At 39.2% G+C, this 21,973-nt stretch overlaps 2 protein-coding genes across 2 annotated transcripts; one reads left to right on the top strand and one right to left on the bottom strand.

The window, feature by feature from the left end:
* The first annotated feature begins 170 nt into the window (after positions 1-170).
* Positions 171-21,945, top strand: LOC145229501 (uncharacterized). The gene is made up of 20 exons (XM_080094856.1): positions 171-319; positions 550-708; positions 778-1,023; positions 1,537-1,707; positions 1,938-2,116; positions 2,790-2,906; positions 4,994-5,093; positions 5,427-5,573; positions 13,021-13,179; positions 14,311-14,386; positions 14,851-15,012; positions 15,161-15,275; positions 16,324-16,536; positions 16,813-17,061; positions 17,520-17,609; positions 17,959-18,068; positions 18,575-18,707; positions 18,836-18,952; positions 19,424-19,521; positions 19,954-21,945. The coding sequence occupies exons 1-20, from the start codon at positions 220-222 to the stop codon at positions 20,108-20,110; spliced, it is 2,898 nt and encodes a 965-aa protein (XP_079950982.1). The 5' UTR covers positions 171-219; the 3' UTR covers positions 20,111-21,945.
* LOC145236213 (choline transporter-like protein 1) lies at positions 8,741-12,404 on the bottom strand. The gene is made up of 4 exons (XM_080099641.1): positions 11,856-12,404; positions 9,805-11,571; positions 9,442-9,619; positions 8,741-9,039 (listed from the first exon to the last, which is right to left on the bottom strand). The coding sequence occupies exons 1-4, from the start codon at positions 12,402-12,404 to the stop codon at positions 8,741-8,743; spliced, it is 2,793 nt and encodes a 930-aa protein (XP_079955767.1).
* Positions 21,946-21,973: the final 28 nt, after the last annotated feature.

The raw sequence follows: 21,973 nt of genomic DNA, 5'->3' as shown, positions 1-21,973 counted from the left end.
ATACTAAAAGAAAATGAGACGCTATGAGTAAAGTAGATGGATATTCCATCACTCTTGCTTATGAATCATAAAGATACTACGTCAATTGAAAGACAGAGTCAATTTAGTTTGAGATATTGTTGTATATCGGCACAGAACCAGCGTTGGTGCTTTTTATTGCAGATAGTCACATGCTGGAGTTGGGATAGGATATAGGACTTTGTCAGCCAACGTAAGGAAATGCGTTTAGCTTGCTTCTCCTTATTGGTAATTTGTACAGTCTTCAGCAAAACATGGGCTGCAGACTCTCCAGAAACTTGCAAAGCCGTTTATCAAACAAGTAGGTAGCCATTATAACTAACTGTTACTATAGGTTGTCTAAAATACTTATGCCGAGAGCTTGATCACGTATGTTACTGATTGTTACGTAAGTGCGAAGAACAATTGATGAATCAACCGATACGTAATGTATATTAATGTCTAACATAGTAGTTTATGCTGACAACATTACAAATTTGCTACCTGTGTTTGCTGGTGAACTGAAATATTGAAATCAACTATAACTTTTAGACATTAAAGAAGCATGCGATCTAAAACTTTACTTGAAAGCAAGCTTGCTGGAACCGTGCAGCAATCAATCCATAGATTCAGAAAAGGCTTGTCTCAACCAAGGATGCTGCTGGCATATCCCAAAGGCCGCCGACGCACCGAAATGTTTTACAAAGCCAAGTAACGTTTAATCTCAGCTTAAAGATTTTCATTCAGCTAAGATGGCACCTAACCATTGTTTTTTAACAGAAAAATGCTACGTTGACCTTCGGCGAGAAAAGTGTAACGCCCTAAGTGGTACCAGCCTTCAAGGAATCTACACAGGCTACTCGGCCAATGGCTCATACTGTCATGTAAGCACGGTATCAATTTCCAACGAAGAAGAGCGCAAAACTTTGGGCTATCACCACAACGATGGATTTGAAATCAATCTAACTTCTGAACCAGCAAAATGTCGCCGTGAATGGAAATACAAAGCTACAGCTTTAAAAAATAGTAAGGCCTACGAAGTTGTAAAATTTCTTCGCTGGACCAAATGTGTGTTAGTAAACTGAATTATAGAAAACAAGCAAAAAAGTCTCCCCGCTTCAAAAATAAGCTTATTTGTGACGTAATAAGTGAACAATCCACTTCACACAATATGATTGGTTTGCGTTTTATTCACTTCTTGTTTCAAAGAGACGTCGCGTTTAGGTTGTTAAATTTAACAAGGGAAATGTATGGAGCTCGCCTGCTAAACGTGTACCGAGATTTGCAGATGTCCTAACTAGGGTGAAAAAACGTACAGCGCCGGTTTGGTTACTGTCAAATTGTTTTTGACCTGCCTTGGTAAAACTTGCATTAAAGTTGAGAATCATTAAACTTGATAAGCTATAATCAGTAAGAGCTTTATTAAAAAAACAGTTAGAAGGATTGTTGATGCAGGAAAACAGTGTGTCTTTATTTTCTTTTGTAATATTTCCGACTTATACAGTCTGTATCAAATCAAAGGCTTTATTTCTTTTGCAGATAAATGTAAGGTCATAGTGGAAAACAAAACTGGCCAACTTAATGGTACACTTCAGTTTAACAAATCCTGCATTTTCAACAACCAGCAATGGGGTACTTTTCATTCATTTCCTCTCGACAAAAGTGAAATATGTATGTGCCGAATTGAGGCATGGCTGCAAAATATTGATGGTAAGCCATGTTTCAATTTTATTTAAAGGTTTAGTTTTGCTGAGAGAACCTTTGTTAGATAATGGTGTTTTGAAATATAAATCCTTTCAGTCTTTACCATTGTGATTTTTAAAACACATTTTGCTGCACCTTACAGAAAATGCATATTAGATAAGACTTAAGTAAGATGTTGTGCTAATTTAGTACAAAATTGAAAACAGATATTTTAGGCTGTTTTCTTTGTTTTGTAGAAGATGTAAACGTGTCAAAGAACGTTCTCAAATACATACGTGACCTCGAAAACCGCTCCAGCTGCACCCAAGTGCTTGGTAACATCATACGAAGTTCATGGATGAACAGGGTGGCCCCTGTCAATAGGGAGGAAGTGAATGCAGTGGTCGAAGCCTTTTCAAACCTTACCAAGCCACAGGTATTCAACTGGCTTAAAGCATTGATACACTGAACTTGAAAATAGTCCTATTGGTTGTATAGATTATAGAAGAAATCGCAAACACTTGAATCGTTGTGTTGGTTATATCTGGACAACTGATGGGTGACCTATTAGTTTTTGCATACTGTCGCATATACATATTTTTGTATTTTTTTGGTGAGGTAAGGGATGGGGGCAAATGTATGTGCATATATATATTAGCAAAACACTTCTGTTTCGTGTTATAGACTAGTGGTTTTTACCCCAGGATTTGGGGGCCCGAAGGGGCTTGCGAGATGGTTTCAGGTGGTATAAAAATTAGGAAAATTTTTAAATTTAAGAAAAAATCATTAGTTCAATACATTGGCATTTGTACATGGTGTTCTTACCTTCTTGTTTCATTCTAAAAATGGGTCTGTTACTACCATAACGTTGAGAACTACTTTATTAGATCAATATTTTTTAATCGAACACTTTAAATAAAACTGCTTGGTACGGTGACTGTAGACTTATGTCGTATGGCATCACAAAACAGTACCCTTTAATTTACTTGGGTGTCTGGTCGTAAACAATCGACCAAAATAACATAAATGACGTAAATCTATGTGACTTCCGTTCGACACTTGATGCTGTACGCGAAAAGCTGCTAAACTGTTTTGCCGCCTACTCACAGGACATGCGTGACTTTACGTACATTGACGCCGAAGTCTTACTGCAGAGCGCCAGAAAGATATCCGACTATTCATTCTATGAGGGCCTGGGACGTTCTTCAGCAACTGACATAGTATCGGTAACAGTTTGTTTTTACTTTTTAAACGTAGTTTTTAAGACACATGAGTCCAGTATACATACCAATGAACCCATGTATATCAGTGATTCGAAAACTTATACTGATCACTAGGGTTGGCCCGATACCAATATTTTGAACCGATACCGATACCCGATATTTTACCCCAAAAGTACTGCGATCCGATACCGATACCCGATACTTTGCAAACAAGCAAAAACATTTTCAAACTGATGTATTTGTAATGTGTTTTCCCATCACAGTTAATTTAACAACACACTGAGTCTATAATAAATCACTTAAGGCCGTAAAATGCCCAGGTCTGGTAAAGACTCTTTGGCAAATCAGCTGGCGAGCTGACGATGCCCTAACGACGGTGGTGCATTGGAGGCATAACTAACGATTGGTGCACTTGTTGTTACGCATCTGATCACGTGATTACGTTTATGCTACGCGCTTTGCAACGTCTTACCGGCGTCTATTGTTTGTAACGTCTTAACGGCGTTAATGTTTTACGACTTTGACAACAAAAAACATTTAACGATCATGGCTTTAGGCAGAGAATGGGATTGTCTGTTAATATCCCCAAAACAGTGAAGGAATCCCAAAACATATGACGTTTGGGTCATTTCTTAACGCCAACTTTTGTATTGCAAAATCGCAGGTAGTTTAATTAGGATTTAAAAGTTCACCTAACGGCATAGAAAATAATTTGTCACTGATAACACTAGGAATGTCTAAATACACTTGGCCATACAAATTAAACACCTGCCGTTTCGAAACTTATGCTTACAAACGTCTACAATGAACTTTGTGCGTTGTGACGCTCGCTCGCAATTAACGCGGGCCTAAAAAACGTGTTGCGGCATTAAGTCGCTGTAGCGATTTAGGTCATCTTATTTCATTAAATCCAAAACGAACGCGTTTTTTAGTTGTCCCATAAATATTTTATCACAACTGATGGTTGTTGTTTTTTGCCTCCTTTCATTTTCAATTTTACACATGATAAAGTCTCAAAAAAAGTATCGGTACTTGTACCGATACCGCTAAAGTATCGGACGAGTACCGATACTGCTCGAAGCATCGGGTATCGGCGCCGATACAGTACTATCGGGCCATCCCTACTGATCAAGCACCACATGAAGACTTTTTTCTATCTCTGCGTACCACCTAAACCCTGTTATAGGTAACAATATATGCCTGTTCTTCTTAACTAGGACAGCATATTTCTAAAACCATAAGATTTTTCCCGAAACCGGGGCTGTTTAGTTGGGCCAAGTTGCTTAAGTTGCCTTTCACATAGTCTGACTTGAATTAAGTATAGCAGAAAGCAGAAATATAGCAGAAATAGCACATCTGGTTTATATTTCTAAAGTGTTTGGTGTCGAATAATTATATTTGTCTGTACCAATCAACCTACACTGACGGGCAATAAGTATATGTCATTTAATCTTTTACAGTCGGATTTCAGGTGGCAGCTAGACTGGATTGAAAGTTGCGTTAACCCATTTGCACCGGGACGCTATTTAAATAATTTTGCCTAATATCCTCTTACGTTTTACACAAAATAAACTGGCTTTTCCCGAAAGAACAAAAAACACCCAAATGCAGATTTGGTTGAATAAAAACTACCTAGTCAATAGAGCCAAAGTACAATAGAGCCGGTACTCCGAACGGAAGGTCATTGTAGGGACAGTTAACAACATACATAATGAACGCTTCTCGAAACCAACAACACGAATAAACGTCATCGGTTTATACGTACTGTATGGGCAGATAAACCGGATGTTTTTCGTGTGTTGAAGAGTATGGAGAATGAGGCTTGTGTGAAGGAATGACATCAGTCTTATTTTTTTGACTTCCGCCACAATTTGTTAACGGCTATATCCGCTTAAATTTGTAGCTATAGCTATTCTCATTAGTTATCGCTAAACGTTCGCGTAAATACCTTTTTGTGATTATAGACATTATATATTATTTTATCAAGCCACACATAACCGGTATCTGCACATACTGATAAATAACTGGTTTTTCTAACACATAAACCTAAAAATCTTGTTTTAGATTAATTTAATTTGGTATTTTGACAGAAAACGACTACCGCAATGAATAACTTGATTTGGAGATTTTCTCATATACCTGAACCAAACGTGGGAAGCGTCCAGCTTGGAGGTGTTGCTCAACTAAGAGGTATGTAAAGTGGATCTAAGTTACTGTATAATCAAGGAAATTTATTGAAAAAGCAATTGCCTTAACCGCAATCGCTACAAGGTAAAGGCATTTTCAGCGTATACTATATTTAGTTGTGCGGAAAGTCACGATGGTATCGTTTATAAGTTATAGTTTTGTAGGTTTTCTGACTATCTCAACATAAACTTCCTGTCTAATTCTTAGAACCATAACGGGTAAAAAAAGCGTCATCATCGCACCAGGTTCCGTAATATTTCTGCGTTAGCTGCTGGGGTGGTAACAACTTATCTTTGACCTCCCTATAGATTTTTATTCATTGTTTTGTTTATTTAGCTGCAGTGTCACCTAGAAGTTCGACTCAAGGGACAAAGACTACAGACAACCCCGAGAACCAGTATAGAATAAAATTCGACATTTTTCAAACCCTTGAAACTGTGACAGAAACCATTGCTCGCCATATTCAGACCACCAACCAAAAAGGTATGTAATTTTAGATCAAATCACGAATTTTATAGTATAGTTTCATTTGTCGTTCCCATCTTCTGACTTTGTGCGCTACAGATATGTTGATTTTTTTTCAAACTTACATGTTTGTATAGTACTTTCCTACACCAGAAACTTCCTATTTTATACAAAATGTACCACACTGAGTTTTTCCACACCACATATATTATCACAACACGCAGCGCAAAAAATCGTTTGCAATAAATCACTCAAATGCGAAAAAACAATGGCAATAAATACACAAAGGGCAATAAAATTACAATCCTTCATTTTCTTCAATGCTTTCAAATCCCGTATTTCACCGTAATCACCTCAACAGCATGCACAAACTCCTTCAAGTATCAGTGGGCATAATTTTGTTCAGGTTGTTTGCCTTAGGTCTAAATAACCAATCACAAGACCAGGCTCCTGAACGATTTAGCACCACTATACCAATTTTAGTGCATGGACAAATCAGGGTTACGCGAACGAATTTTAATGGACGATCCCATTTTAACGTTGCGTAGCACTGTATTGCCAACACCTTTACAATTTGTAGTGTTACCGCACCACTTGGATTTCAATTCCTTCTCTTTAACAGTCCCATTCATAAAATACGCTACAAACGGCGCAATGTCAAATATATACAAAAGCAATAAAGTGCTGCTTTGAATTGGAAGCGGGGCATAGCACACAGTGACGAACGAACAAGAAACGAACATTTTTTTCACTTTTTTCTGCGAAATGGATGCCGCCAACCCTTTATTTTACAATCCCTTTTTACCCTTCCACGTTTTGATACCTAATGCGAAACCAGAACTTTTCTCATAACCTCCCACCAGGAAGTCTTGGAGCCCATGCCAATGATACACTAGTCAGGTTATCCATTAACGCTAGGCTTTTGACCAATTGCACTTTTTTCTGACTGCTTTGCGAGTCAAGCCTTTGTATGGCGTCACTTTACTTGCCACTTCTGCCTATAGGCCAACAGCTGAAAGTTGTGTAAGATTCGCAACAAAAACTCTTTGTGAGACTTGACATTGATCCCCATTAAATTTTGCTCATTTTCAAAAACTGTTTAGTTTGGAACTCTGGACAGCTCAAGCCACGTTTCTGACACAATTATTATGTGTTCTCTTTTCTAATTAAGCACTGTGGCATCTTTCCATTTTGGGTGCCATTTTTAACACATTTTAGTGCATTTTTCTTTATGTGATGAACCTTACCGTTTATTCTTTAGTGCCACCTTTACCCCTTGACAATAGTTCCATTGGTACTCCTAAGTTTCGTGAACCTGTTTCAAACTTATTGCAGAGGGTTTGAATCAGATTATGCACGTCAATTATGCGAGACCAATCACATAACGAGGCGCGTAAAATGACGATCATGCCAAATTATTTGATTGAATACCTCACGAAACATAGAAATAAAAAGAAACTTGTATAAAACTTATTGACCAGGTTTCGCTTGCGGCTGTCGCAACACCAATTTCACATGACGAGGCGCGTAAAATGACTTAAAGCGTTAAATGTCCTTTATTGAACACCTCACATACCAAGGACTGGCTTAAAGTCTTTCTTGAAAATTGCTGTACTTATTGGCTCAACAAGTGATCACCTGAGAAATAAAATCCGCCAGTTTGATTTCAATTAACAGTTGTCTCCAAAGTTTTTGTGTTTCGCGATCATTAAGTTCCTCCTTAAGGTTAAAGCCATTCCTTGTCAGCTTTAGCAGTCATTCCCAAAACAGTTGCCAGTTAACGACTTTAATCAAGTTATGCACGTCAGTTGTGTGAGACCAATCACACAACTAAGAGCATAAAATGATAATGTTTTGACTTTTTTTATGCATCCCCAAACGAAGCTGTGCTCGTTATAACGCCCTCTTGCCTGAACCATTTCCCAAAAATGTGCTTAGGGTGTCAAAAGTTTGAACCAAGTTTACGCCATACCCATGAGTTCCATGCATAGACCTTGGCACTATTGGCACTATACAGTCGACCTTTCTCTAGTTTTGAATGTGTCTGACGGCAACCTATTTCTATTTTCTACAAAAGTCACCTCCTTTAGATATTTCCGCAGATTTTTAGGCCGGTTGGAAGTTTTGAGCTTTTAATCAGATTATGCACGTCAGTTATGCGAGACCAATCACATAACGAGGTGCGTAAAATGATTTGAGCGCCGAACAGTTTTTTTCTGCAGTTTCTGCAGTGGGCTTATGTGACTCTTGCTCGACCAACTAAAAGAGTTGTGCAGTTGGCATATTGGCTTAGGTGTAAAACTTGAGCAGTTGACCCAAATCGTCGCATAACCCTCCTAATGTAACAATTGGCATTTTTTGGCCACTATTTCTCCTCTCTGTCAACACCATCTCCTAGCATTTGACTGCATGTTAAAATATACCCTTCCCAATCCCCCTTACAAGCCACAACGTGGCAATCCTACTATAGCGGCATCCAATCGCATTTAAGCAAACAATACAATACATATTTACTTTAAATTGCAGTTTTAAGCACTAAACTGCTTTACTTTACATATGCCCAGCACAGCGGCATTGTAACATTGCACTAAACACCACCACCATACGATGCGGCTTCTTTTAAACAGGTACAAAGTTGTACCTAGATACACTTGGGGATACCACACTTCACACAGCAAATCACCATTTCATTCCAGCCCTGATATGTCTATAAAAACCTTTCAATACTAGTGAAACTAAAGGCGGTACTTATGGCTGCATTGTATGTGCGCATCATTCAACACAGTCACAAGCACCTTGGAATGCAAGTTCCTGGTTTGGTGTTTTGCTTGCGTGTGTGATATCCAATTTGGTACATGTGCTTTCCATAGGTCGGTGCTCGTCCTTTATTTTAGCCTATTGCCGGTGGCCTGGACGAGCATTATTTCGACTTACATATATAGCATACAATACAGGGCCGCACAGACAATGTAAACCATCACCAACACTTATACACTACAAAACAATAAACATAACAAGGTGGCTGTTCTCATTTATACAATGTGGTATTGCACCTGCAGCATTAGCAAGGTTTCCTAACTACACAAGAACAGCAAAACTTAAATCCTAGGCCTTAACTATGAACAGCCACACTTTATGCCACAAAACACTAACTATACACTTACATACACACATGGGTTCACTTGCTAATTAATATAGCTAATGAACCGGGCCTGTGGCGGTATGGCAGCCGCTCGGTATTCAAGCAACGAATCCGTCTCAGGGTCAGGCTCAGGGTCTCCCATCATTTGCGGCACACTCGTTTGCGAGTCCTTTCGCATCGGTTCGCCATTTGCCATGTGAATTGTTACGTCGCTCTCTGGCCGTATCAGTTCCTCGTACTCGAAAGGAGTCTCGCCGATACAAGGCAGCGGGAGAGGGCGAACCGGTCTCTGCTCCATATGGAATTCCATGTTTTCCTCGTTTTCATCGTAAACTGGTTGACCTTAAACACATTTCAAAAGGCTATAAAAGTTAAACCAGTTGTTTCCAATCTTAGGGGAATTCCTCCCAAGGGTAGAGTTTAAAAACTTGAGGGGAGGAATTTACTTTAATTTTACATATGGTTTGTAAACAGACAGCTCTGGGAATATGACCTGTGAAGTTGAAAAAGACCTACTTTTAAATGATCTTTGTATGGTTTAGTATCTCTATGTAGTATAGGAGGAATGAAAATGTTTTAAATTGCTAGGGGAGGAATTCGTCAAGAAAGGTTGGGAACCACTTTCTTGAACGTTTGGCCACTGAAAGTTGGTTAAAACGACGGAAATCATACGGCAAGTGTGTGCGACTGGTCGTTGCAAACCGGTTAATTAATGGTAAACAAAGTCCAGGCGGTAGGGCTTACCAGGTAATGGTGTGTAAGACATATTCAGCAACCCCGCAACAGTTGGTACTGAGACCGAGGTGCTCTTGAGCGGGCCGTCTATCGGAGGAAACGGGGTTTGGGTCCGTCGCTTTCGATCCTTCTTCACCTCCTTTCGGCATATCTTTGTCAGAGGGGACTTCTCCCTTTCAATCATCACCTTAACAAAAGAAGGTGTGCAGTTATAGTGATGTGCTTTACAAATGTTCAATTATCCTGATGAAGGCTTCTCTTATGGGACGTTGAAACGTCGATTAATTCACAATACAATTCTGCTGGAAGAGCAATAACTGGTAATGCAGTTATAGTCTTAACGTCGTTTTATTTTTTGCATTACCAACATACCTGGTCAATCAAAGTGTCGAAGGCATCCACAATCACCGATTCGTCGCTACACACGCTCATTTTATCAAGAGGCGAATGCTGCCGCGGTACGACCTCCTTGTTGCCATCCTTGTCCGTCCTCTTCCCCTTTGCCGCACCTGGCCTCTCTTCCCGAGGCCACAATCGCAACTTCTGTATCTTTTTCAAGCCAGTAGACTGCGCGGGCCGTTTCTTAGGCTTTTTCGCGCCCTCCATGTACTTCTGCAACTTCACACTGCTGTAGTAAGGACGGTCGCCGCCATTATTGCGCTGCTGGTCATCGCAGAAGCAAAGGAAGATTGTGTCAATTGCCATTCCGTAGACGTTAAAGAAACAAGTCGAAATCACCAGGCCAGCTAAACAGGCGATCACCATAGGGGCCAGGTACTCCGTATGAGGCGCGTCGCTGCCAAGCTTAGCCACAAACCAGGTAAAGGATATGAAACCAGTGAGCACGACCACTGCTAGCTTGCCAAGTAGAATGCAGAAGCCCGACATGCAGTTTAGCGCCAAAACGTGTTGAGCATTGCTGATCAACAGCGAAAGAGCACGCTTTGCTCCGCTACAGAAACCGTCCCCGTACATTGCAACGCAAATATAAGCATTCCGGTTGACGTATTTAAGAAACTTCTCGAAGCAAGCAAGACAGCACGATAGACACTTCAGGATATACTTTGCCGTTTTGTTTTCCGTTCCTTTTAACTTGCGTTGTACATAACTGAGGACCATCCGTATAAACTGCACTATAGCTATGATAAGAGATCCGAAAGCCACAGTGCCCATGTGGTAGAGAATCAAGTCTTTGGTAGACTTAACGGTGGGACACATGTTGCACTTGCATTTCTTCTGCGTCTCTCCACGCGTGAAAAACCAGTTAGCCACTGCACCAGCTAGGATAACCTGCTGACACCCAGATATAAACTCAAGCATCCATAAACCGCCAAATATATGACCTGCAAGAAGACCGATCACCGAAGTACTGTTATCTTCGACAAAGCTTACAAACCCGTCCTCGTCTACATACGGGACCGCTACAGAAAATATGTACGACCCCACTATAAGGAGGTAAGCTAGAACCCCTCCCATCGCTATCAATGTGATGAAAGGCTGTAGTAGCATCCCGGGCATGCTAAAGATCGACAGGCTTGCCTCGTCGAAAAGATTCACCACAAGACATAAGCTTTTCCTTGCCCATATCAATATCAAGTAAATAATGATAGTAAGTAGAGATACCACAATGCATAAAGGCAAGAGGTAGCCTGATTCCTGGAGAGACGACACGTTTAGAGAGTCAAAAATGTCGCTTGTATTCACTGAGCTGACACCGGACATATTTCCACCTACAGACGTGATTGCTGAGTCCAGGACTGGTGCAGCAGAGTTTATAGCCGATGACACATCGCTACTGCTCACAGCGCCTATTGCTACAGCGTAGTTGAACCATAGGAAACCAGTGAGCGCGACACTTCCTAAACACGCCACTACCATGATGACAATCACGATAATACGGCTAAATAGCTGCAAGAAGATGATCATAGCCAGAGATACACCCAGTGATATGGCGATGAGATATATGGTGTCACGCCAATACTTGATGGCGCTGTTTACCAATTGCTCAACGATCATCGCCACCGAAGACTGGACACCGGCTGTAGCTGATGTAGATTCTTCCTCTGTCACATTCAGGCCTTGGTTAGTGAGTTCCGGGGCAGCTACCTGAGCAGCCGCGTCGGCTATTGCTGATCCGACCTGTAAATTAAATGTTGGTTGATTGAAGTGATCCTCAAACATGCAAAGCTTGCAGCTTCGCGACACACTTAGCAAGCAAAAGGACAACGAATAATTTAAAGAAACTTATTTTACTTTAAATATGGTGAAAAATGGGTTCTATGGTTATCATGTACACGTACATTTTGTCATTAAACCCTGGCAATTAAATGCAAAACAAATATTTTACGGCGCAAAATTTGAGAATCGCGGGTTTAATGCCCAGGATGTGTGCTCAATCACGTGACATTATTACTATAACATACCTGAAGTAGCTGTGACGGTATGCAGCGGTTTATCACTGGATGATGAGGTAAAATGACTCCGTAAGGCATCGTACACACTCTTTCAGCCACCAGGGATGCGTCCAGAACGTAGCCGTTGTCGCGTAGAAGATCAGCGCAGCTTGTCACTGCTGTTGGACACTCACTCACGCAAATACTAGCAGGTTCCTTAGCCATATTCAGCAACTGGGCAGGGTTGAGGGCCATTTTGATATCAGAAAATGCCATTTGAAAGTTGAAAGGGCGCTCAGAGTGGTCTTTTCCAGATTGGTCCACTCCTCCGATGCGTTTATTGTCCTTTCTTCCACACACATTACCCCACGAATCAACACCGTTCATGTATCGGCCTATATCTCCGCGTTGAATACCGAAATATGCCAAATACCCCATACCTCCAAGCATAAGGATGAAGAGCAGTAGGAAGAATACATCTCTAGGACGTCGTGTCTTCTCTGGCGTTGTTGAGGGCTCCGCTCCCTCGAGTGCTTCCACATCGGTGGTGAAAGTATCATCTTTAGAACAGCAACCCATCTTGGTTGCTCAAAAACAGAGCGACTACCGTCAGAACGCCGATAATACAACGTTCTGCGCGTCGCAGGATAAAGAGCTTCGTTTCCAGACAGAGTAGAAATTTGAAATTTGCAAAAACTGCAGCAACCGACCAAATTGCGGCACACAGTGCGAACAACCGTCTAAGAAATGTGCATTAAATTTCCATTTTTCAGTACACATTACTGGCGTATTGTGACGTCACGAACAATGAGTGTTTGTTTGTAGATAATGGTAGAGTAATGCCATGTTAATGTGAGATATAGTATTATGTGATGTAAACAAACGTTTTTTCAGACATACTTACCTTTTTTCCTTGAGTATAATATTATTTTGTTGTTTGAATGTTGACAAATAGTTTGTTTGTGCGATATAAATGAGATATAAAGTTACTTTTGGTGCATTCTTTTCGTAAATCTATGTAAGATAATATGAAGGAGAATTTTTACTACATTTTTTAACATCTAAGTCATTTGTTGCAAAAAAAAAAAAACAGTTTTTCATGTGACCAAAATCTCTTATACTTTGTGTATAGATTTAGTTTGCGCATGTTTTCATTCGTAAACAGAAATTTTATCAATTTATTTACAATCAACAGATTTTGATCTTCGTGCAAACGAAACTTACGTGGATTTAAGAATATCTGTTGCGAACGCTCAAAACGCCGACAAGATACTCAACCGCGATCATTCCAACAACTCGACCAGCAAAAAACAAAAACAAGCTGTAATTACGAAACTGCCAACCGGGACTCTAGGTAAGTAATTGGTAAAGTAGCTCAAACAAATTATCATTGAAAATGTTAGACTTGCCAATGTCCAGACATCGAAAGTATTTGAGATTTATGTTCTTAAACGCAGGTAGAACTGATCATTATGACTATGATAGATAGGGATGGGCCGAGCCGAGCCAGAACCCGAGTACTCGGTACCGAGCATCGCTGTTTTTAATGCTCGGTGCTCGGCCGAGCAGTTGCACAAACTGACCCGAGCGTTAAATTTGCATATTCACGCCCTGCTAACATATGTAACTAGTGTTATAAACGGTGTCTATGAAAAAAAACGAAAGATTTTTCAAATGCACTAGATGGTGGGAAAACGCGTATTTTATGGGCATGTACAGGTTAATAAAACACCGCCGGTGACGTAAGAGACCTTGTAGAGCTAAAACGTAGAAAGGGGATTTTTTGTGACGTCTTAATGCACCGAGCGTGCTCGGCCGAGTACCGAGCATTAAAGTGAGATGCTCGGTGCTCGACCAAACAGAACATTTGCAGTTTTGGCACATCCCTAATGATAGAAGTATTTTTTACCTGTATTTAATTTTGAACGAGGTATACTCTTTTATTTGTACAGCATTGTAAAAATTAAGTTATTTTTGTGACTTTGTAGTTTTCATTTTTGGAACTGTCCATTGTGGAATCTTAAAAAATCTATCTTTTATTTTAGCATCAGACTTTTAAATCAGAGTTGTGAACGGGCCTAATTTGGAGCCCGAACCCGGCCCGAAACCCGGAAGTACAAGCCCGAACCCAAATCGTTTTTGAGAAGCCCGTTTAGCCTGGAAAGTTTGATTGACAGGCCTATATTTTGAAGCTTCAACAAAGACCAAGACAGCAAACACAAAAGACAATTGGTCTTGAAAAGGGGTTTTGGGGCTGTTTGACATTAGGTCAAGTCCAGCAACTACTCATAGCTAGTTAAATTTAAAAAAAATAATACTGACACAGAGTGTAAAGTCAGGCCCTAATCAGGCCCGTTTTTTGAAGAGACCTAAGCCCGAACCCGGCCCGAAAAGCCCGGCCCGACTTACTACTCTGCTTTAAATTGTTGCACATGTTTGCCCGTGTTTGCATTTTCGCTTTTATTGATACAGTTGTATGCTTTAGATTCTTCAGGGGACAACGTTGCCGTCATGTCTGTCTTCTATAACTTTCCTGTGTCTGAAAATGACGCAGTACGAAGGTAAGAGGCTGCTTACACCTCTATCAATCTTTATTTATATTGGGTTCCTAGTGGGGCGGCTTAGTGCGTCATTTGGTGATTGTTAATGTGCAAGATTGACGCAATATTTCACTTTTTAACCTCGCCACCAACATCTAGGAAATTGAAAGACATATGCCCGCTATGGAAAACACACTAAAACGCGACACTGCGTTTATGCCATGCCACACGTCGAAGAAAGCTACAGACACGTTGGTTAATTTTTTTTGACCATAATGTTGATTACCTAACTTTTGTGTCCTTTATTGTTTTGAATTGTAAATTGTTCCCATTTAATTGTATGTGATCGATATTTGAAGTCAACTAAAACAATTTTGATCTTCAATCTTATGAATTATTCTCTCAACAAAACAACCGTACAAGTTTCACAGTAAAAAATGCAAGTTTTCTTAACAGTTTCATTATTCAATTTTTTGTTTCCTCAGGGCTAGCGATTATCTGTCAGTGAACTTGTGGACATTTCACCGGGGCAACGCTAGTCACGTGTCCGTTCCGGTTGACTTCACGCTAAAATGGACAAACACCACACAGAATCGATCTCAACTCACTTGCCAATTCCTTACTTCCAACCTGACCACAGACGAACAGTGAGACTTTGTCTTGTTAAGTGTTGTTTATGTTGTCAAGCCGTTTGCATTTTTGGTTTTTAGTTTCTACCAAGCTATTGATTACTTCTTTATTAAGTCCTTATTATGTGCACAAACTCAAGGACTGACGGTTGAACACTATTTTTAGCGAGACATTCAGTGACTTCGGATGCAAAGTTGTGAAGTGGAATGACAAGGAGGTGACGTGCAGATGTAATCACACCACACACTTTGCTGTGTTGCTCAAGTTTTCAGGCGATTCGGTAAGAAATATTTGTCGAATTTCTAATCATATCATAGCTCCATAAGATATTAGACTTCCAAGACACGAATCCAAAGAACGTTTTTGGTGTCTGACTTGGTGGTTTGGGCGTTTTAAAATAGATTATCTGGAAACCAATGGTAAATTGTCGATTCAATATGCTATTCTCTTATACATTGAAGCCCTTGATTTTCAGTTTAAGGCAGGGGTTCCTAAACTTTTTTGGTATGTGGCCCAAATGTCTATTTAATAGCGATTCGTGGCTCACCATGTGCTGTAAATTTGGGCACAAACAAAAAAACTAACTCAAAAACAGGCGAAATGGTTTCTAGCAAATTATTTTTAATGAGATATACATGCTTCTGAAATTTGACTACAAGATTCAAAATTCTTTGCAAATATTATGAGCGCATAATATCTACAGTATAACAAAACAGTAGAATCTGTTCATATGGCTCTGTGACCCTTTGAAAATGTCTTGGTGGCCTAGTACTGGGCCATGGCCCACAGTTTGGGAACCACTGGTTTAAGGCAATGGGTATTTTTATTAGGTTTTGCCTAGTTTTATGGAGAAAACGCATTTGTAACAAATAGCTTTACACAAAGCACCGACGATTGAGAAATGCAAGCGTTTTACAGCTCGAAAAATGTTTTTTAGATTTACACAGAAAAAAATTCCAAATTTATAATTTTTTGAATTATTTTAGATGCAGCAATAAGTTACAAATGGTAATCAAACCTGTTTTGTGCCTAATGATGGAAAACAAAGTACGCTAGTTTACAGATCAGACTTGTATAAATTTTAGAGAAACGCCTTAGATCCGTGGTTCTTAACCGTTTTATCACAGTTACCTCTGAAACCTGATGAATTTTATTTAAATATATTTCACAAAACCATTTTTTTACCTATTGCGTCACAAAAAGGTGACGTCATGAATATGAAAAAATGATAATATAACTACCCCCTGCAAAACGCCAAATTTGCCACAGGTTTAAAACGACTGACTTGGATCCTATACACACAACTAAACAACGTTTACTAATTTCAGGTTTCGGCCAAGCACAACCAGGTTATGCGTGTGATGTCATTGGTGTTGGGGGGTTTGTCCATTGCGTGTCTCGCTGTTACCGTTCTCGTATTTGTTGCTTGTCGGGAAAAACTCATCAAGGACCGAATGCTCATCCATTTTCACCTCGTTCTTGCCTTGCTAGGCGGATACATAGCGCTCCTACTATCTGCGCTTTTTACCTCTCCCAACAAGGTAAAGAAAATTACCAAATTTTTTCCCCCTTTAGCAGTATTACTGTGAACGTAAAAAACAAACAGGAATACATAAATGTATGTTATGACAAACAATATTGGTATTCACTCTTTTTTGAATCTCTTTTTCTCGAACAGTTTGGTGTTTTTTATTTTCTTTTTTGCACATTTTCGTATAAAAGACGAAAACATTAAAACTTCAAAAATGGTAATTAATCAAAGATGAAGTTTACACTCTAGCTTGAAAAACACTCTAGCTTGTGTTATTATATTTCAGGAAGTGTGGGGTACTTGCATAGGCAGTGCAATCGTCAGCCATTTCTTTTTTCTTACCGTGTTCTTCTGGTCATTGGTGGAAGGTTTCTATCTTTTCTATAAGATTGTTCTGGTGTTTGAACGTAAATGGGTGGAAGGCCTGCCTACCTACGCTCCTATTCTGGGCTGGGTCTGTCCTGCTGTACTCGTTGCCATAGCTTTCATTTTGTCCAGGACGTCCATGAAGGCTACTCCGACTTCAGGTTACACGGTAAGTAGCATTTATGTCGGCAACGAAAGCCATAATTAAGTGGGATATTTTAAAATGAAAATCAACAGAGTGAGCATTTTTGCACAGACAGGCAGCAAGGAACGGACGATGTTAATTTTAAGGGGAAATATATCTTCCTAACTTTTCATCGACTGATTTTGTTTTCTCGGAAACGTATATCCATATTAGGCATTAGGATATTTTAACAACTGTAACTTACGCTTTGAAAACGTATTAATTTCTTGGGTTGGCTTTTGTTTTCTATTTATGGCCAATGACGGTTTTACACGTTTTCCACAAGCAGAAACGGATTGTTGGCTTGTTTCCAATTATCCACACAACGTCATGGCGCGTCTTTTGATCAACAGATTGTGGTAAACAATTCCTGGTCTCAGAGTTCCAGCTAATTTGCTTGGAACTAAGCAATTTACCTGATACGGGTTCTTTTTAATTTACAGGATTCCTACGTCAACCCGAACACTTGCTTCCTTAACGAACGAAGCGGAATAATTTGGTTTTTCATGGGACCAGTCGTCGCAATTATTCTGGTAAATGTTTTTGCATATGTGTTTGTGGTGACCGAAAATTTCGAGTAAACTAACATATTGTTGAGGCTGTTGTGGTCGATTCTCTCTACAAATGTTTGTGGTTGCTGCCAGTTTACATATTTGCATGCGGTTTATAAAATGGTTTTTAACCTATTTTCCCCACTACCTTACTTATTGCCTTTAAAATCATTGCTTGTCGTAAAAACGAAAATTCCTATCTGACTACTGAGTTTCAACCCCTGTCACTTATGCATGTTAAACAATAAATACTTTTTAATACATGTGTTAGAATAGCGATCACAAATAAAGTAAGGCTGGTACGACTTGTATATGTTTCGTTTTTCTTTAGCTTAACTTGGTGATTCTCAGTAAAGTGATGCTGGTCATCTACAGAGCGACGTCATCATCGTCTCGTTTAGCATCAGCCGACAAGTCGGTCCGGGTCGCCGAATCGCTCAGGTCGGTCTTACTAGAGTCCTCTCCAAAACCAAATTAAACAGTATTCAACTATATATAGTATACCCTTTTTAATCTGCACCTTAAGTTTTTCAACAAAGGTATTAACGCACTACTTTTTAGTTCACGATAAAGTCATATCAAAGCATTGAGCCATTACATTATAATAAGTAACCTGCGGACAGTGCACACTGTATCAACCTATAAGGTCTCACACAGCAGCTGGTGACAAGAAATAGACGGTAAAAATCGTGACATCGAACATTTGGCAAGGCATGTTTTTTAGCCTTACTCACAACAAACAGGACTTTGTTATGTAGGTACAGTAGCTCACACTAGGCTAAACTATACGTTGATCTCTTGTCCCTGATGTGAGTAGGAGACCGTGTATGTCGAAACAGTGTGAACTGCCTAAGGCTTGCTTACCTGAAATTCTACAAAATTATATCTTTTAAACTGGTCTAGTGTTTACGTGACTTTAGCATGCATTAAAATTGTTCCTTTACCAGACGATCATCGAGGGGAGCCCTGATATTAATGCCGATTCTCAGTCTTCCGTGGATCGTCGGTTTTCTCTACAACTTTTACACAGCTGACTCCGATGTCGGCATAGTTGTGGGGACTGCGGGCGCTTATATACAGGTAGGAATAAACTGGACACGCCGATTTAAGCGACAGCATTTGTTAGTGAGCTATTTTGTTTTTGACTAACTGGTGTATTCGTTTTGCGGTCGAATTTTCCTTTTTTAAACGATTACACCATTTCGTAGGTGCTTCTCGTAGGAACGCAAGGCATCTTCGTTTTTCTGTTTTATTGTGTTTACAACGACGAAGTGAAAAACGCTTACCAACTATCCGCCAGACGGCGCAAGTCAGCAAGCAGCTTGGTAAGTATTTGATCCGGATTAACGCTGGGAAGTACTTGGTCAAATGTGCCTGACACACGTACACAGACATACAAAATAAACGGTGGGTAAAGGCCGCCGTTTTTGGAAAAAAATGCTATTTTCGTTTTTTAAATTCGATTAAATTAAAGCAGGATTTCCTAACCAGTAGTACGAAGCACAGGTTGCGGTGTACGATGTAGGTTTTCAAAATATTGGTAATGTACGTTTATTTGTAACAAAGTAAGTATCAGGTTCAGAATGTTTATCAAGTAATTTACACATAAAACACTACTCAATGCTGTGCTGCCAATTTTACTTTGAAATTGCACGTCACTTACACAGTGCGTTTCACTTCTGTCAGTAGTTGGCTCTTGCAGACAAAGACTTTTTAAAACAAGGTTTAAGGGATACTAGCGCAAAAAAAATTAAGATACCCTGGGATAAAGGTTATAAACAACTTTTTATTTACAGCAAACCACTAACACACAACGAAAGAGAAGCAGGATACCGCTTTTATTTTCAAGTGCTGATTCGCAAGAAACAACAAGTCGCTCTAACAGTAACGCAAGGTACTTTGCAACTAATCCAATTTTCCTAGTATTTTGCATTTGTTATTTTTGGTAAGGCATAAAAAAACATATTACATTCCTAATATTTCTGTCGAAAATTGCGCGCATGTATGTCTTTGATTCAAACGTTTGATGATTAAGATAGTACACATTTCATGTATTGGCCCTGTACGTGCAATTAAGGTGCTTAAATCGAAACAAAAAACTTGTACGGCTTCAGTTTTCAAAGTCGCGTAAAATCTTCAATTATACCTTTTCGTGTGCAAGTGCTTCAACATATACGTTAAGGCCTACTGAATTCTTGACTCACTTGATTGTACTTTCGAGTGTTTGTTATTTAGGCTACTCAATTAAGAGTTGAGCTTACGACCTGTAAATAATGAAAACCCCTAGTTATGAAAACTGTTTACGACTCCATTTTTACTGTTGTAGAGCTTCACAGCGCTCCCACAGCCAAAGTGTCAGCAGATACCAGACTAGAAGATCAACATCAGCAAGTGTTCATGGTTTGGTGACGAACGGTGTGCCGGCGTACGGCAGATCAACTTCTAACGATTCCGGGAAACTACAGCAGTTTGAACTATCTTAGCCCAAACTTTACTGAATTTAAAAGTCTACTTTGCAACTTTGAAGCATATTTTTATTAACCAATTCTTACAGCATGTCAGATTGAATCGATTTTTAATAATATCCAGCAGTATTTCAAGAAATTTAAATCGGTGGTGGAAAAAAATTACAAATACAGTAATGAATTCATACGGCTTATGTTTATAGTATGAAGCTCGAAACCCATTTAATCACACCCATGTTGTCGCAACCTATCCCTAATTAAACCTAAATAAAGATTTTAAAGACGTTCAGCTGGCTTATTACATTGAGGTTTGCTCTAAAAGTGAATTCCACTTTGACTGTGTTCAGTTTATAGGTGTGTAGGTTGTTCGATTATTATCTGTTTACCTGTTACACTGTATTAATTTTCATTTTTTGCAAGTAAAACTTGCTTGCGTATTCTATTTCTTGTCTGTAAAGAGTAAAGATTTGCACGGGTGTACTATTTCACGTAGTGAACTTGATTGAATTGTGCGTAATTGTAATAAAGCTGTAATTTCAAACACTGTGTTTCCCTCATGAGATTTTTATTTTCGGGAAATCCCCTGTTTACGTAATTGTCAACAAATTTTTTTCTTGAGAATAAAAGCCTAGCGGCCTTGTAATGTGGATAAGTGTACCACCTTTCATGTTTTTTTGTTAAATGTACTACTTTTTTCATAATTTTAAGCATGTAAACTTGTTGTTTCTGAAATCTTTCCATGGTTAGATAAACATTCAATATAAGTATAAATTTTGATAAAACAAAGACTTTGACAAATTTAGAACAATGATTGCCAAAGGTTGGCGCAGTAAGAAAAATCGTGTCAACACATTTACATTTTTCTAAGGCAGAACAAAATATATGTAGTATCAGTTGGTCACCTATAAAAAACATTAGTGAAAATCAACCCAGAAGTGAGCCAAAAATAAGAATTCCTTGAAATCTAAAATGGTGTGATCCTAATTATGTGATATTGGAATCTTTTCAAACCCTCATCTAACAAACTTTTTTGAAAAAAATGTACACATTGATTTTACTTAAATTGTTTTGTTTTTTTTTTCTTCCCAAAGTTTGTCCAACTCGTTTTTCCATCAAATGTTTGATGGATTTGGCTGAAATTTACACAGATGGTAGATATAATTATGTAGATGTGCATCCCACTTTGTTTTTGTTGATAACCCCAGTATTTACCCCGCTAGCCCCCTAAAATGGGTGAGTTTGTAAACAGTGTCAGAATTGGCTGAAATTTGGATTTCTTGTATAGTATGCCATTTATAGGTGTCAATTGTTCTGTTCTACCCTGTAGTCCTAACATTTACCCCACAAGTCCCTAAAGTGTAAAACGTATTTGTATGTTACAGGGCACCACAAACGAAAGATTTCTTTGGCGCAATAGTGTTACAAGGGCAACCAGTTGTATGTTGCTCGTTGGTGGGTTGCTTGGTGGACATTTTTGCGCCATGGCAGTTAGGGGCTTGTTAGCAGCCCTATGACATCAGAAACTTTAACGGTTGTTGCTTAAAACACCTCTAGTGGTCGAAATTTCAAACATTGGCGGATTGGGCTGAAATTTTGCAGTACTATTGATTGAGTCATTGTGGTTTTTATATATTTTTTAGTTTGTGTGTCGAACCCAATTAGTTACCCTACTAACCACCTAAAATGGGTCAGTTTTTAAAACGTTAAAAAGGACATACTTCAACCAATATCTGGGGTGAATCTAATTTTATAGTTTGTATTCTACATAGTATTATTATTTAAGCCCAGTGCCGATCACTGTGTTTTACCTTGCAACACCCGACTTTCTCATGGTTATCTCTTGAATTGCATTATTTTCAACTTTGCATGTGTGGGGACCCA

Source organism: Phallusia mammillata, chromosome 1 (assembly GCF_965637545.1).
Source record: "Phallusia mammillata chromosome 1, kaPhaMamm4.hap1.1, whole genome shotgun sequence".
NCBI classification, from domain to species: Eukaryota; Metazoa; Chordata; class Ascidiacea; order Phlebobranchia; family Ascidiidae; genus Phallusia; species Phallusia mammillata.
Note: the sequence above shows the minus strand (reverse complement) of the source record. Positions and strands in the feature narration are given on the sequence as shown.